This window comes from Sorex fumeus, unplaced genomic scaffold (assembly GCF_029834395.1).
Source record: "Sorex fumeus unplaced genomic scaffold, SorFum_2.1 ptg000044l, whole genome shotgun sequence".
Classification (NCBI taxonomy): Eukaryota; Metazoa; Chordata; class Mammalia; order Eulipotyphla; family Soricidae; genus Sorex; species Sorex fumeus.
Window position 1 is genome coordinate 72271327 of NW_026606101.1, and position 12664 is coordinate 72283990.

A 12664-nucleotide genomic window follows, 5' to 3' on the forward strand; every position below is an offset into this window, starting at 1 on the left:
AAGGTTTAAGATTCTTCTTGAGGATCTCAGGAGTCTTAAATGACAACCATTACCTGTGGAGTGTGTTTATATGTGAAAGGCATTGTGTTAAGAACTTTAACTGGGGGCTAGAGCAATAGCACAGTGGGTAGGGCATTTGCCTTGCATGCGGCCAACCCAGGTTGAATTTCCAGCATCCCATATGGTCCCCTGAGCACCGCCAGGAGTAATTCCTGAATGCAGAGCCAGGAGTAACCCCTGTCTGTGCATCACCGGGTGTGACCCAAAAAGCAAAAAAAAAAAAAAAAGAACTTTAACTGTATTTTTCTATTAAATCCTTGAATGCTAAAGAAAAAAAATGTAAATGATGGAGAATGGGCACTGGTGGAGGAATGGGTACTGGATCATTATATAACTGAAACCCAAGCACAAAAATTTGTAAGTCTCCAACTGTACCTCATGGTGTTTCACTAATAAAAATTTAAAAAAAAATCCAGGACCCAGTGGGCTGGAGAGTGTGCCTTATCCTGTGGCAAACGGGGCTCCATCCTTGTTCTTGTCACTGTCGGGAGTGAGCCCTGAGCAACAAGCCAGAGATAGCCTCTGAAGACTGCTTGTTGTGGCCCTCGAACCAACCAAAACCTCACCTGTGATGGCTTTTGGCAATATGCAATTGGCTCACTTTTCCCAGTCTGGGCTGGCCAAGGTTCTTGGGTTCCATGGGACCATCCCTCTCTCTCTCCATCTTTTAGGTTCATTTTGCTTTGGGGACATACCTGGCAGAGCTCAGGTCTTACTCTTGGCTCTGCACTCAGGGATCACTCCTGGCAGGCTTGGGAACCCTCTTAGGTGCTGGGAATTGAACCTGGGTTGACTGCGTGCAAGGCAAACGCCTTGCCCACTGTACTATCGCTCCGGCCCTCCCTACCTATCTTGCCTCTCCTCGGGGTCCTTAGGGAGGTGGTTCAGTCCTTGAGATGTCCCAGTGCAGAAATTTCACGCCTCCTTCGGGGCCTGGGGAGAAAGGACCCGATTCCTCCACTGCATTTTAATCGAAGGGAATCTACGTCCAAATCTAACCGGAAGGCACTCCCTAGGGTGTGGCTAATGCACGTGGTCTGTGGAAGGACAGAGGAGGGCAGGGGAGCCCTCGTCTCTCCAGCGTGTGGCCCCATTCCCTGGGAGGGAGGGAGGGAGGCCGGTTTGCCAGTTAGGGTAGAGGTGGGAGCCAGGCACTCTGAAGCTTGGTGCCAAATCGTGGGCCAGCAGGAAACGGCCTCCAGGGTGTCCAGGTTCGGGTGTCGTGTCCCAAGCATGGCTGCTTTTGAGGACAGAGAATCCAGGTCCCTTCTGAGAGTTGAGTGGCATGTCCCCGGAGACTTTTGCCACAGAGAGGGGATGCTCGGTGGACCACACAGCCTCACTCATATGCGAAGCCCCAGTCCACGTCCTTGATTCAGGCGCTGCTGTGGCAAGGCCTGGGGTCAGTGTTCTTAGCCCACCCCCTGTCGCTCTGGAGGTCTGGTGGCAGTCCTGGGCAGGGAGGGGCTCCCTCTTTGTATTACTCTGTGAAATGGCCAATGTCTTTCTCAACCACCCATGCTTCTGCCTTTCATTTTCCAGTTCTCAAAGCCGAGCTAAGAAGAACATTTCTGTGGCGGGCATCCCTGATTCTCAGGGCCCATTTGCTCGTGTGGTGACCCTGGCCCTGAACCGTGCAGGCCTTGCTGCCCGTGTGAGGGCCTTCCAGGGAGGGCTGGCTATGAGCTCCTCGTGGCGTGTGGTGACACGACAGCAGCCCTGGGGTGCTGTCCCCGTGTCCCGAGCATGGCTGCTTTTGAGGGCAGAGAAGAGTCAGGAGAGTCCCGGCTTCCCGCTGCTGGCCCTCTGGGCAGAGGACTTTCTGCACAGGAAACCTGGGGTTCTACAATCTTCTGGAAGGACCCATGTCTGTTTAGCTGTGGCTTGCTTTCTCCCAGGCTGGCCCGAGTTTTCCCAGTGTGTGGGGAGTTCACTTAGAACGCCTCTTCCAATATGGATACCTTTTTTTTTTTTGAGGTGGGGGAGTTCAGGCATTGACCCTAAATCTCACGCATGCAAGAAAAGCTCTTTGCCTCTAAGTTGCATCCGCGATAAGGCCCCGGGTAACGGCTGCCTTTCACATGGATGGGCTCTGTTCTGTGCCAGGGACAATTCCCCAATTCTATACTTTCAAGAATACCAGTGGGATGTCCCTGTCTTTCCTATAAATCTTTCTTCTTCAAGGCAACTGCAGATTTTCTCTTTTTTGGGGGGGGTGTCTGGGGCCACATGTATGGTTGCCCTCCATCATGGAGCTGGGGAGCAACTTGGGCTTGGCTGTGTGCCAGGCAAGCCCCGCATTTGCTCCCTGGCCCTGATTGAAATTTTGACTTGCATTTTACCCTTCCAAAAGCGGTCCCTTTCTTCACTGTTCTGTTTTGTTTTGTGGACACACCCGGGGAGCTGGAGTTGGTGGTGGTGGTGGGGGGGGGGGGGGGGAAACCACACGATGCCAGGGATCGAATCCAGGGTTCCTGCATGCAAAGCATGTGGCCCAGGCTTCAGAGCCATTTCTCCGCCCCACACCCTTAAAACAAGTAAGTCAAAAACACACAAAACGTTGAGGCTCGCTCCCCGCACGCACGCGCCAGCAACTGTTGCACAGCACGCAACTGTTGCGTTTAACAGCCGTCTGCGTGGGATGGGCGCGGGTCCGGGCTGCGCTCGCCGTCCCGCTCCGACCAGCGCCCGGAGCTCTGACTTGCGTCCAGCGGGAGCACCGCGCCGCGGGGAGGGCCCGCGGCACCTCCGCCCTGCAGCCTTCTCGCCGGCTCCGGGGGACCGGGTCCCCGCCCCGCGCGGCCGCCGGGAGGGTGGGCGCTGTGCCCGGGGTCACGGGCGCAGCCTCTCGGGCTCCCCGTCACCTGCTCGGGCGCTCGGGAGGGCGCCCGGAACATTCCAAGCCACCCACGGGCCGGGTCGGGGTGGGCGAGGGCGCGTCGGGCCGCGTCTCCCTGCGGAGAGGGAGCGGGGGCACTGCTGGACGGTGCCCAGGGGCTGCGCTGCTCCCAGTCCCGCGGCGGCCGGGCACTTCTGGGCACGGTGCGCGCCCGGCGGCCCAGCCGCCTCCTGGCCTGACCAAATATGGGCACAAGCGCTCGGCCGCCTCGCGTGGACAGGCCGCACCCGGGGGGCAGGGGCGCGCGGGCCCGCGCCCCCGGCCCTTCCCTCGCCGGCCCCCCCGCGCCCGCCGGCCCGGGTTTCGGTCCGCAGCGCCCGGATGGAACAGGCTCGAGCCTCTCTCCCTTTGATCCCGCCCCAAGTCCGCGGTAAACGCAAAGGAATGCAGAGCCCGGGCTCCGCGGGAGAGGTCCGCGCCCCCGGGACGGGCGGGTGGGGGCGCGGTGCCCGGCCGGCCCCGGGGGCGAGGGGAGAGGAGGAGCGGGAGGAGGGGGAGAGGAGGAGGAGGAGGAGGAGGAAGAGGAGCGGGAGGAGCAGGAGGAGGAGGAGGGGGAGGGCGGAGGGAGGGGGCCGGGGGCAGGGCAGGAGGGACGGGAGGGGGGGAGGAGGGGAGGAGGAAGAGGAGGGGCGAGCGGGCCCGGCCGGCCTGGGCCGGGGCGGTCCTGCATAATTGGGCATCTGGGCCGCCGGGCCCGCCCCGTCCCGGGAGTGGGAGTTTGCGCCCGACTTTGTTTATGGGACAGTCCGGGAGCCGCGGCCGCCGCGCTCGTCGCCTGCGTCTCGTCCTGGGTCCCCGCGCGAGCGCCGGACGCGGGCCCGGGGGCATGTGAGAGGCCGAGCCCCTCGGCTGCCAGGCACCCCTCGGCGTCGGGCGCGGCCCCCGGGCGCGGCCCCCCCAGCCCCGCCGGCCGCCCGCGGCCTCCGCGCGCCCCCGCAGCGCCAGCCCGGCCCGACGTCCTCGTCCCGCGGCGCCCGGCCCCGGCCCGGTCCCGCCGCGCGCCCAGGTAGAGGGTCCGGCTGGACACCCGGCGGGGGTGCGGGCGGGGGTGGGGGCTTGGAAAGCGGCGCCCTCGGCCACCGGGCAGCTCGGTGTGCAGTCAGTGGCCCGTGCGCCCCTTCCTCCTCCTCCTGCTCCTGCTCCTGCTCCTGCTCCTCCTGCTCCTGCTCCTCCTGCTCCTCCTCCTCCTCCTCCTCCTCCTCCTCCCCCCCCTCCTCCCCCTCCTCCCCGCCCATCTCTTTCTCCCGGTAACTTCGCCGCTTCTAGAAAGTTGCATAATTCTCCGGACGAGGAGCGACGGTCCTCGTGGGCTGGCCGAGCCGCGGCGCCCGTCGGCGCACCCCTGTCCGGCGCGCTCCCGGGCCCCGGCGCGCCCACCGCGCTCCCGCCCGCCGCCCACCCGAGGCCCACCCGCTCGCCCCTTCTCTCCCCCACCCCTGCAGAAGATGAATCCCGCCTCGGCCCCGCCGCCGCCGCCGCCGCCGCCCGGGCAGCAGGTGATCCACGTCACGCAGGACCTGGACACGGACCTGGAGGCGCTGTTCAACTCGGTCATGAACCCCAAGCCCAGCTCGTGGCGGAAGAAGATCCTGCCCGAGTCCTTCTTCCAGGAGCCCGACTCGGGCTCGCACTCGCGCCAGTCCAGCACCGACTCGTCCGGCGGCGGCCCGGGCCCGCGGCTGGCCGGCCCGGGCGCGCAGCACGTCCGCTCGCACTCGTCGCCCGCGTCGCTGCAGCTGGGCCCCGGCGCGGGCGCGGCGGGCAGCCCCGCGCAGCAGCACGCGCACCTCCGCCAGCAGTCCTACGACGTGACCGACGAGCTGCCGCTGCCCCCCGGCTGGGAGATGACCTTCACGACCACCGGGCAGCGGTACTTCCTCAAGTAAGCGCGCCCGAGCCGGGGCGGGGGCCGCCTTCCCGGCCCGGAGGTCTGGGAGGAGGCAGGGCCGAGCCCGGGTGCCGGCGGGGCGGCTCCAGTCGGGTCCGCTCCAGTTCTGGCTGCACCCGGGAACCTGACGCGGGGAAAGCTCGGGGGCGCTTGGCGTGGGCGTTGGGGGACCGCAGAAGTGACTTTCCCGAGCCGGGGCGAAGGTTTGGGGGCGGCTGTCGTGGGTGGTCGGAGAATCTTCAGTGGCTCGGGCAGGGTGGGTACGCGCGCGCGCGCTCTGCCTCCCTGGACACCGTCCCCAGACCCCGCGGCGTCGAGGGCCAGGAAACAGCAGGGTTCCGGCAGGTTGAGACTCGGGGGCCCTCGAGGGACCCTGGGGAGGTCCAGTGGTCGCCGCGTAAGAGCGCAGCCTGCCGTGTTGGCCGGGGCACCCAGCCGGTGACGTAATGAGCTCACAGACACTGATGTAATGCGCTGCTGTGTGCAGGAGTTGCCCAGGGCCGGGCACATCAATGGTGTGGAAATGGGGTCAGGAGTCTTGTTATGTCACACTTGGTAGCCTAAAATACCATCAAGTCAGGAGCCTGCCCGTCATTCTTTCCCCCACCCCGCGCCGCCTTTGATATCATTCGGTTTTGTCTGTTGTGTCGGGGATCAAACCCCGGGCCTTGCGTCTACAGAGCAAATTTTCACCGCTGGGCTATGTCTCTTGCCCCTTACACTTGATTTAGACTGGACAGCAGACTAGACCCGCAGATGTAAGGAGATTGTTCCACTATCCACTGTGTTGTGATCCAGGAGGAGGATGCAGTTATATAGTTATTGGGGGAGGAAGGAGGGAGGGGGGGGGAGAGAGAGAGAGAGAGAGTGTTACGGTCAATGACTTTTTTTAGGGAGGGGAGAAAGGGAAGAAACACCTGGCAGTGCTTGGGGCTTACTCCTGGCTCTGTGCTCAGGGATCATTCCTGGTGGTGTTCAGGGAAATTTACGCAGTGCAGGGATCCAACTGGGTTGACTGTGTACAAGGCAAGCACCTTATCGTACTCTGGCTAGCTCCCTGGCCCCCAGGGCACTTCAGGGGTCAGTACTTCCTGCACTGGCTTGAAGATCAAGGTCCCTAAGGGATAAGTTTTCTAAGAAGTTGCCTTACGATTCTTTTCAAGCCTTTGATAGAAGAGCCTTTGAAAGGACTGGAACCAGCTTTGTTGAACAGTTATATTGAGGGCGGGAGAGTTTTCAAGTGCTGTGCTTAGACGAGGCCTGAGTTCCATCTCTGGCACCAGCGGGTCCCCTGAGCACCACCGGATGTGTTCCAAAACAGAAACAAAAGCAAGTGATCTTCAGATGTTAAGCACTATTGGTAATGTCCAGGCGACCCTTGCTCGGGGAAACCTCTGACGCAGTTCTCATTGGTGGAGATTGGGTGAAGATCATTGGCGCGTGCTGGACCAGTGCTTCCCTTCTCGTCCCAAGGCTGTTGGCATCAGGTGTGAGAAGGGTTTCTTTCTTTTGCTTCTCGGTTGGTGCAGTGCTGAGCTGTGCTTGTCTGGAAATGGGCTGGTGGGTCCTTTTATATCACATCTACCCTGGTCTTGGTTAGGGAAGGGTGCTTGAGCTCAGTGCTTTGACTTCTGAATGGTCAGTGGGACGTAGGTATGAGATGTCATAACGTGATGTTTTTCTAAAAGGTGATATTGTCTTAAAGGATGACGTTAGTTTCTAGGTTGCATTAATGTCACAAAATAACATCTTATATTTAGGTAAATGCAGAAACATTTTTTTTTCTTTTTGGGTCACATCTGGTGATGCACAGGGCTTACTCCTGGCTCTACACTCAGGAATAACCCCTGGTGGTGCTCAGGGGACCGTATGGGATGCTGGGAATCGAACCCGGGTCAACTTCGTGCAAGGCAAATGCCCTACCCGTTGTGCTGTTGCTCCAGCCCCTGTGTTTTTTGTTTTTTTGTTTCTTTTTTGAGTGCAGAGGATTCAATCCAAGGCCTCACACATGTTGTCAGCTTCCTATCCAGCCTGAAAATGCATTTTTTTTTTAAAGAAACAGAACATACTACATGTTTTTATTTATATCAAGTTCAAGAACAGGAAAAGTTCAACACTGTAATATATCAAAATAATGAAAATGCAGTTTTGAATATGAAATAGAAATAGACATAGGAAGGCGGGGGTGTAGCTCAGTGGTTACACCTGCCTTGGATGTGTGAAGTCTTGGTTTATCTTGGCACCAGGGGAAAAAAAATGTAATGATAAAATACAGAAAAAGCCCCACTACGTTTGTGATCATTTAAAGGAAGAGAGGAATCTCCACTGATGTCTAATGCTTTTTTTCTTTTTGGATCACACCCAGGCGATGCTTGGGTTACTCCTGGCTCTGCACTCGGGAATTACTCCTGGCGGTGCTCGGGGGAATGTGGGATGCTGGGATTGAACCCGGGGCAGCTGCTACAAGGCAAATGCCCTCCCTGCTGTGCTATCACTCTGGACCCTGATGTCTAATGCTTAAAAAAATAATAAGGGGGGTGGCAGGGATGAAAACCTGTGCTTTATACGAGCAAGGCATGTATCACCAAGTACATCATAACCCCCTCGAAGCCCCTTGAATTTTTCCCTGTTTGGGGGGGGCGCACCCAGTAGGGTTCAGGGATTACTCCTGAATCAGTACTTAGGGGTCACTCCTGGCAGTGCTCAGGGACTGTGCACGCGAGAGGTGGAACCACGCATTTGTGCCATCTCCACAGCTCCAGTGAATTTAAGGCCATGTTTACGAACAGACACACACACTTAGGCGATATATGATCAAACTGGCCGTGGTTATTAAAACTATGAAACAAGAGCTGGGCTTGGCTCATCTGTAAGGAAGGCTTGGGAAAGAATCTCTCCTCCCCGCAAATGAAAACAAAACAAAACATTTCTTTCATACACATGTTTTGGATGATTGGGGTAGGTCAGAAGTCTGCCAAGGAAACAATGGAAGCTGAGATGGGAGTCGGCCTGGATTGGAGAGAAAGTTGGCTCTCTTTCTCCCTGCCCATCCCCCCAACCCCAGCCGCTCCCCAACCAAAGCAGAAGCTTCTTCGTGTCACTGGGCTGGCCAGGGATGCCAACAGCTGAGCACATACATGGGGAATTAGTAAGCTAGCCCGAGCAGAGATTAGCCCGGGATCCTTCTTGGCCCAGTGGCGAAGGAAATTTAAGAAATCAAGTCATTGCGACTATTGTCTCACTGGACAAGCAATGTGCCAAGTTCTCTGAGTTTCTTCTGGAGCTTTCTGTAAAGCTGGAATAAGGTTCTTCTCATTGGTCACAGTTGATCACGCAGCCTCAAAAGGCAGTGCGTGTGGGTGTGGTAAACAGAAGCTTGAAACAAAGAAGCCCTCTCACCCGAGTTCATTTTCATGAAGTGTGCCAATTCTTTGCACCCTGTTCTGTGGAGGGGCAAACCCCTAGAATTCAAAAATACCCCCCTCCTCTTATTTATTTGATGTTGGGGTGGTGTTTGAACTCAGCGGAGCTCAGGGTTTAATCCTGGTTCTGTGCTCAGGGAATCACACCTGGGGGTGTTCAGGGGACTCTGTGGTACCAGGGATGGAACTGGGTTCGTCACATGCAAGGCAAACACCCCAAGTCCCTGTATTTTCTCACCTCCCCATTTTTTGGGGGGCCCACACAGGCGACCCTCAGGATTTACTCCTGGTTCTGCACTCAGGGACTTCTGGTGGGCCCGGGGAACCATGTAGTGGTCGGGGGGATGTCGACCTTGGGTCAACCTCTTTTTTTTGCCTTTTCTTTTTTTAATGTGGGAGTACTGCTATTTATTTTGCCACTGATAAGCTGATTGAATTGGATTTTTTTTTGCTTTTTGGGTCACACCTGGCGATGCTCAGGGGTTATTCCTGGCTCTGCACTCAGAAATTATTCCTATCAGTGCTTGGGGAACCATATGGGATGCCGGAGAGCGAACCCGGGTCGGCCGTGTGCAAGGCAAATGCCCTACCCGCTGTGCTATCTCCAGCCCCAGCCTCCCCTTCTTGATTGTGGGCCCAGGGCTTTGTGAATGAGTAACCGAGTCTCCGAGGATGGGCACGGGCTCAGTTTCCTTCAGGCTGGGGCCGAGGGGATGGTCAGTAATTTCTCCGTGAACCATAGACGGTTCTCCCACGGTGGCCATTCACTGCGGGAGCTGTTTGTCTGTCCCTTCTGCCACCTTTCCCTCTCTCAGTCACTACCCGAGCAGAACGATGAGCTTGGTGGGAGACAAGAGCCCGGCTGGCTCCGCTTGCAAGAGTTTCTGTCCTGTTCCCGGGTGAGCTTGTTGGCAGGTAGGTGACATCATTGCTGACTGGTACCTGGTGAAGGGCACCTTCCGTGAGTCCTCGCCCCTTTCCTGTGGGCACACATTCCTTTCGGGCCCCATGGAGCTGCCGACGGGATCAGGCGTTGGAGTACGTCGCCTGGCTGCGGCTTCCTGTGCCCGCTTGCCCGCAAAGCTCATAAACGCGGCTGGGCACGGAGGTCCCGGACACGTGGCCACGGCCACGCTGGCTCTGAACACGGATCGCAGTAGTGTTTTTTTTTTAATAAAAAACACTCTGGTTATAAACGAAGCAGGCATTTAGTGTAAACACAGCAAGCCATTGAGAAGACATGACTCAGCTTTAGCAGAATCGCTCACCTTCCTGATTTTTCTGAGTTCTTTTTGTGGTGGTTTTGGTGGGTGTCAGTTGCCTGGTTGCCGCTCAGTATTGACTCCTGACTCTGCTCTGGACTCGCTCCTGGTGGTGCTCAGAGAGCCGCGTGCCCTGCTGGTGGTCAACCCTGGGTCTCCTGGCCCCCATGTAAGCGTTTGCTTTGACTGTTGATCTACCTCTCCAGCCCCCTCTACAGACTTTTTATTTAACTTTATTTATTTTGGGGGCCACTCCCAGACATTCTCAGGGCATACTCCCAGCTCTGTGCTCAAGGATCACTCTTGGAAGTGCTCAGGGCACGAAATTGAGTGCCTGGGACTGGACCCAGGTTGGCTGTGTGCCTGGCAAATGCCTTACCCACAACTCTATTACTCCGGTCTCTCTACAGACATTCTTGGGGTTTAATTGATTAGCAAGTTTTTATTTTTGGTGGTGCGAGGGATCAAACTCGGAGTCTCCTACATGCCAGGCAGGTGCCACCCAACTTAGCCAGATTCTGGGCCCACTCAGAAATTTTGTTACTCAAAACAAAGGCGGGGGGAGGGGTGTGATAGCACAGCAGGTAAGGCATTTGCCTTGCACACGACCGACGTGGGTTCAGTCCCCGGCATCCCGATCCCCCAAGCACCATCAGGAGTTTTCCTGAGTGCAGAGCCAGGAGTTACCCCTGAGCATCGCTAGGTGTGACCCAAAAAGCAAAAAAAAAAAAAAAGTTATTTTTTATTTATTCAAGATCTGTGACTTAGAATTCCGGCAGTAGTGGTATTTTGTGTGTTGTTTACACCACATCTACCATCAGAGTGTCAGTGTTGCTCCTCCTTTGCATTTGTCTGTTTTGGGGACACACCTGGTGGTCCTCATTTCTCATGACTTATTCACGGTTCTGTGCTCAGGGGTCATTCATGCTGGTGCTTGGTGGACCATACTTGGTGTTGAGGACTGGAATTGGGATTAACTGCATGCGAGAGAAGCGCTTTCCTTCCTGTGTTCTTCTCGGACCCCTTCCTGTGTCTTTAGCCTTCAGTACCTGTCCTTCTCCCTTTGACACACTTCCATCCACATGTCAGGGAACTGCAGGATTTCCTCCTTTTATAGTGCTGAGTACTATTCCATTGTGTTTTTTGGGGGGATGGGCCACACCCAGAGGTGCTCAGGGCTTACTCCTGGCTCTGTGCTCAGAGGTCACTCCCCAGGGTGCTGGGACTGAAAGGGGTGCGAGAGACCCAACAAGAGTTGACCACGTGCAAGGTAAGCTCCTCCTTCTGCACCCTGTCTCCGTCCTCCGAGTGCCTTTCCTGTATTGATGCAGTTCTTCCTCGGTTTACGCGTGGTTTATGGCTCTGATAAGCCCAGTAAAATCATCGTAAGCGGCACATAACCTCCGTGGAGAACGCGTGTGTGCACGCTTACCTACCCAGTAGCACAGCCTCCCCGCCCTTAGCTTTAAATCTCATAGCTCTCCTGTTGGTCTACAGTCAGGCTGAGTCATTCGGCACCAAGTGTGTTTCCTGATCAGGTACTGAGTATCCCAACACAGGTGGAGGTCTGCAGGCTAGATGGAATTCGAAGACATAAAGCACGTTGTCAGTCCCCCTCCACCCTGCCAATCCTCCCTCCATGCTCTCAACCCCTCCTCCACAATATCAGTCCCCTCCAGGTTATCACTTTCCTCTCCGCAGTATCAGTCCCCTCTCCATGCTATCTGCTCCCCCTCCACAATAATAGTCCCCTCTACATGCTATTGGCCCTACGCTGTGGCGCAGTGTGATTCGCCAGCTGCTGTTCCAGCGGCTGGTGCGCGAGATCGCGCAGGACTTCAAGACCGACCTGCGCTCCCAGAGCTCTGCCGTCACGGCACTGCAGGAGGCGTGGGAGCCTACCCGGTGGGGCTCTTCGAGGACACCAACCTCTGCGCATTCCCCGCCAAGCACGTCACCATTATGCCCAAGGACATCCACCTGGCATGCCGCGTCCGTGGAAAGAGAGCATAAGGTTTATGATGCCAAAATCTCAGGGCTGGTACAAATGGAGATGGTACTGGTGCCCGCTCGAGTAAATCGATGAGTAATGGGATGACAGGGACAGTGACATGCTATCAGTCCCCCCTCCACAACATCAGTCCCTCCTCCATGCTATCATTCTCTCCCCCCCCCCCCCCCCAACACTGCCCAGGTCCCAGGTTGAGTGTAGTGTTTACCCCCGTGACCGGCCCACTGGCCAGTACTTCAGTACCCTCCAATGTCACGGGAATTGCATTCTCCTGGGAAAGGAGCAGAATCCAGAATTTCAGAACCAAACAAAATCTTGGGGCCAGAGTGATGGTACAGCAGATAGGACACTTGCCTTGCATGCAGCCAACCCGGGTTTGATCCCGACATCCCGTGTGATCCCCTGAGCCTGCCAGGGGTGATCTCCGAGCACCACTGGGTATGGCCTCGAGAAACAGAAAAGCAAAACAATCCAAATTTGAAGCCCAGTTGCCTCAGGATTGCTTTTGCAGCCTTGTCAACTCAGAAAATTGCCAGGAATGGGCTCGAGAGGTGGACAGGGCTCAGGAACTCACCTTGCTTGGGAGTCAGTGTCCAGCACTGCCCAGAGTGACCCCTGCACAGAGGACCAGGTGGGATCCCTGAGCACTGCTGGGTGTGACTCGCTCCAAACAAGCGAAAACCCACAAAAATTGTGAGTCAAATTTGAGTCAGGGTCCGTCTGTGCATCCTTTGCCTTTCACATGATCCAGCTTTTTTCTAGATAGTCCATCTGCTCTGATACTGTTCTCTCGGACCTCTTTCTGTGTTTTGTTTTTTGTCTTGAATTTTTGGCTTTTTGGGTCATACCCAGTGATGCTCAGAGTTACTTCTGGCTCTGCATTCAGGAATTACTCCTTGCGGTGCTCAGGGGATTAAACCTGGGTCAGCCTGTGCGAGGCAAGGATCTTAAGCCCTGCACTGTCTCTCCATGGACTCAAGTTTTGAAAAGTGTTTTCCTGGGGAAACGATAAAGAGTAGGTTTTATGAAGGGTCCTTTGTCGTTGGAAGAATGCTGGCTGTGGTTTCAGTTTCTGTGTTTATAAATCTGAGAGAGTGATACCGGTTTCCTGGGAGGATTAGA

General features: G+C 56.5%; 1 protein-coding gene across 1 annotated transcript in view; it reads left to right on the plus strand.

The window, feature by feature from the left end:
- Nucleotides 1-3619: 3619 nt before the first annotated feature.
- The window catches only part of WWTR1 (WW domain containing transcription regulator 1), a 113359-nt gene continuing 104314 nt past the window's right edge, over nucleotides 3620-12664 (plus strand). The window contains exons 1-2 of the mRNA XM_056121595.1: nucleotides 3620-3965; nucleotides 4402-4841. Coding sequence (XP_055977570.1) covers nucleotides 4405-4841 — 437 coding nt within the window. The 5' untranslated portion in view covers nucleotides 3620-3965; nucleotides 4402-4404. The remainder of the gene's footprint in view (nucleotides 3966-4401; nucleotides 4842-12664) is intronic.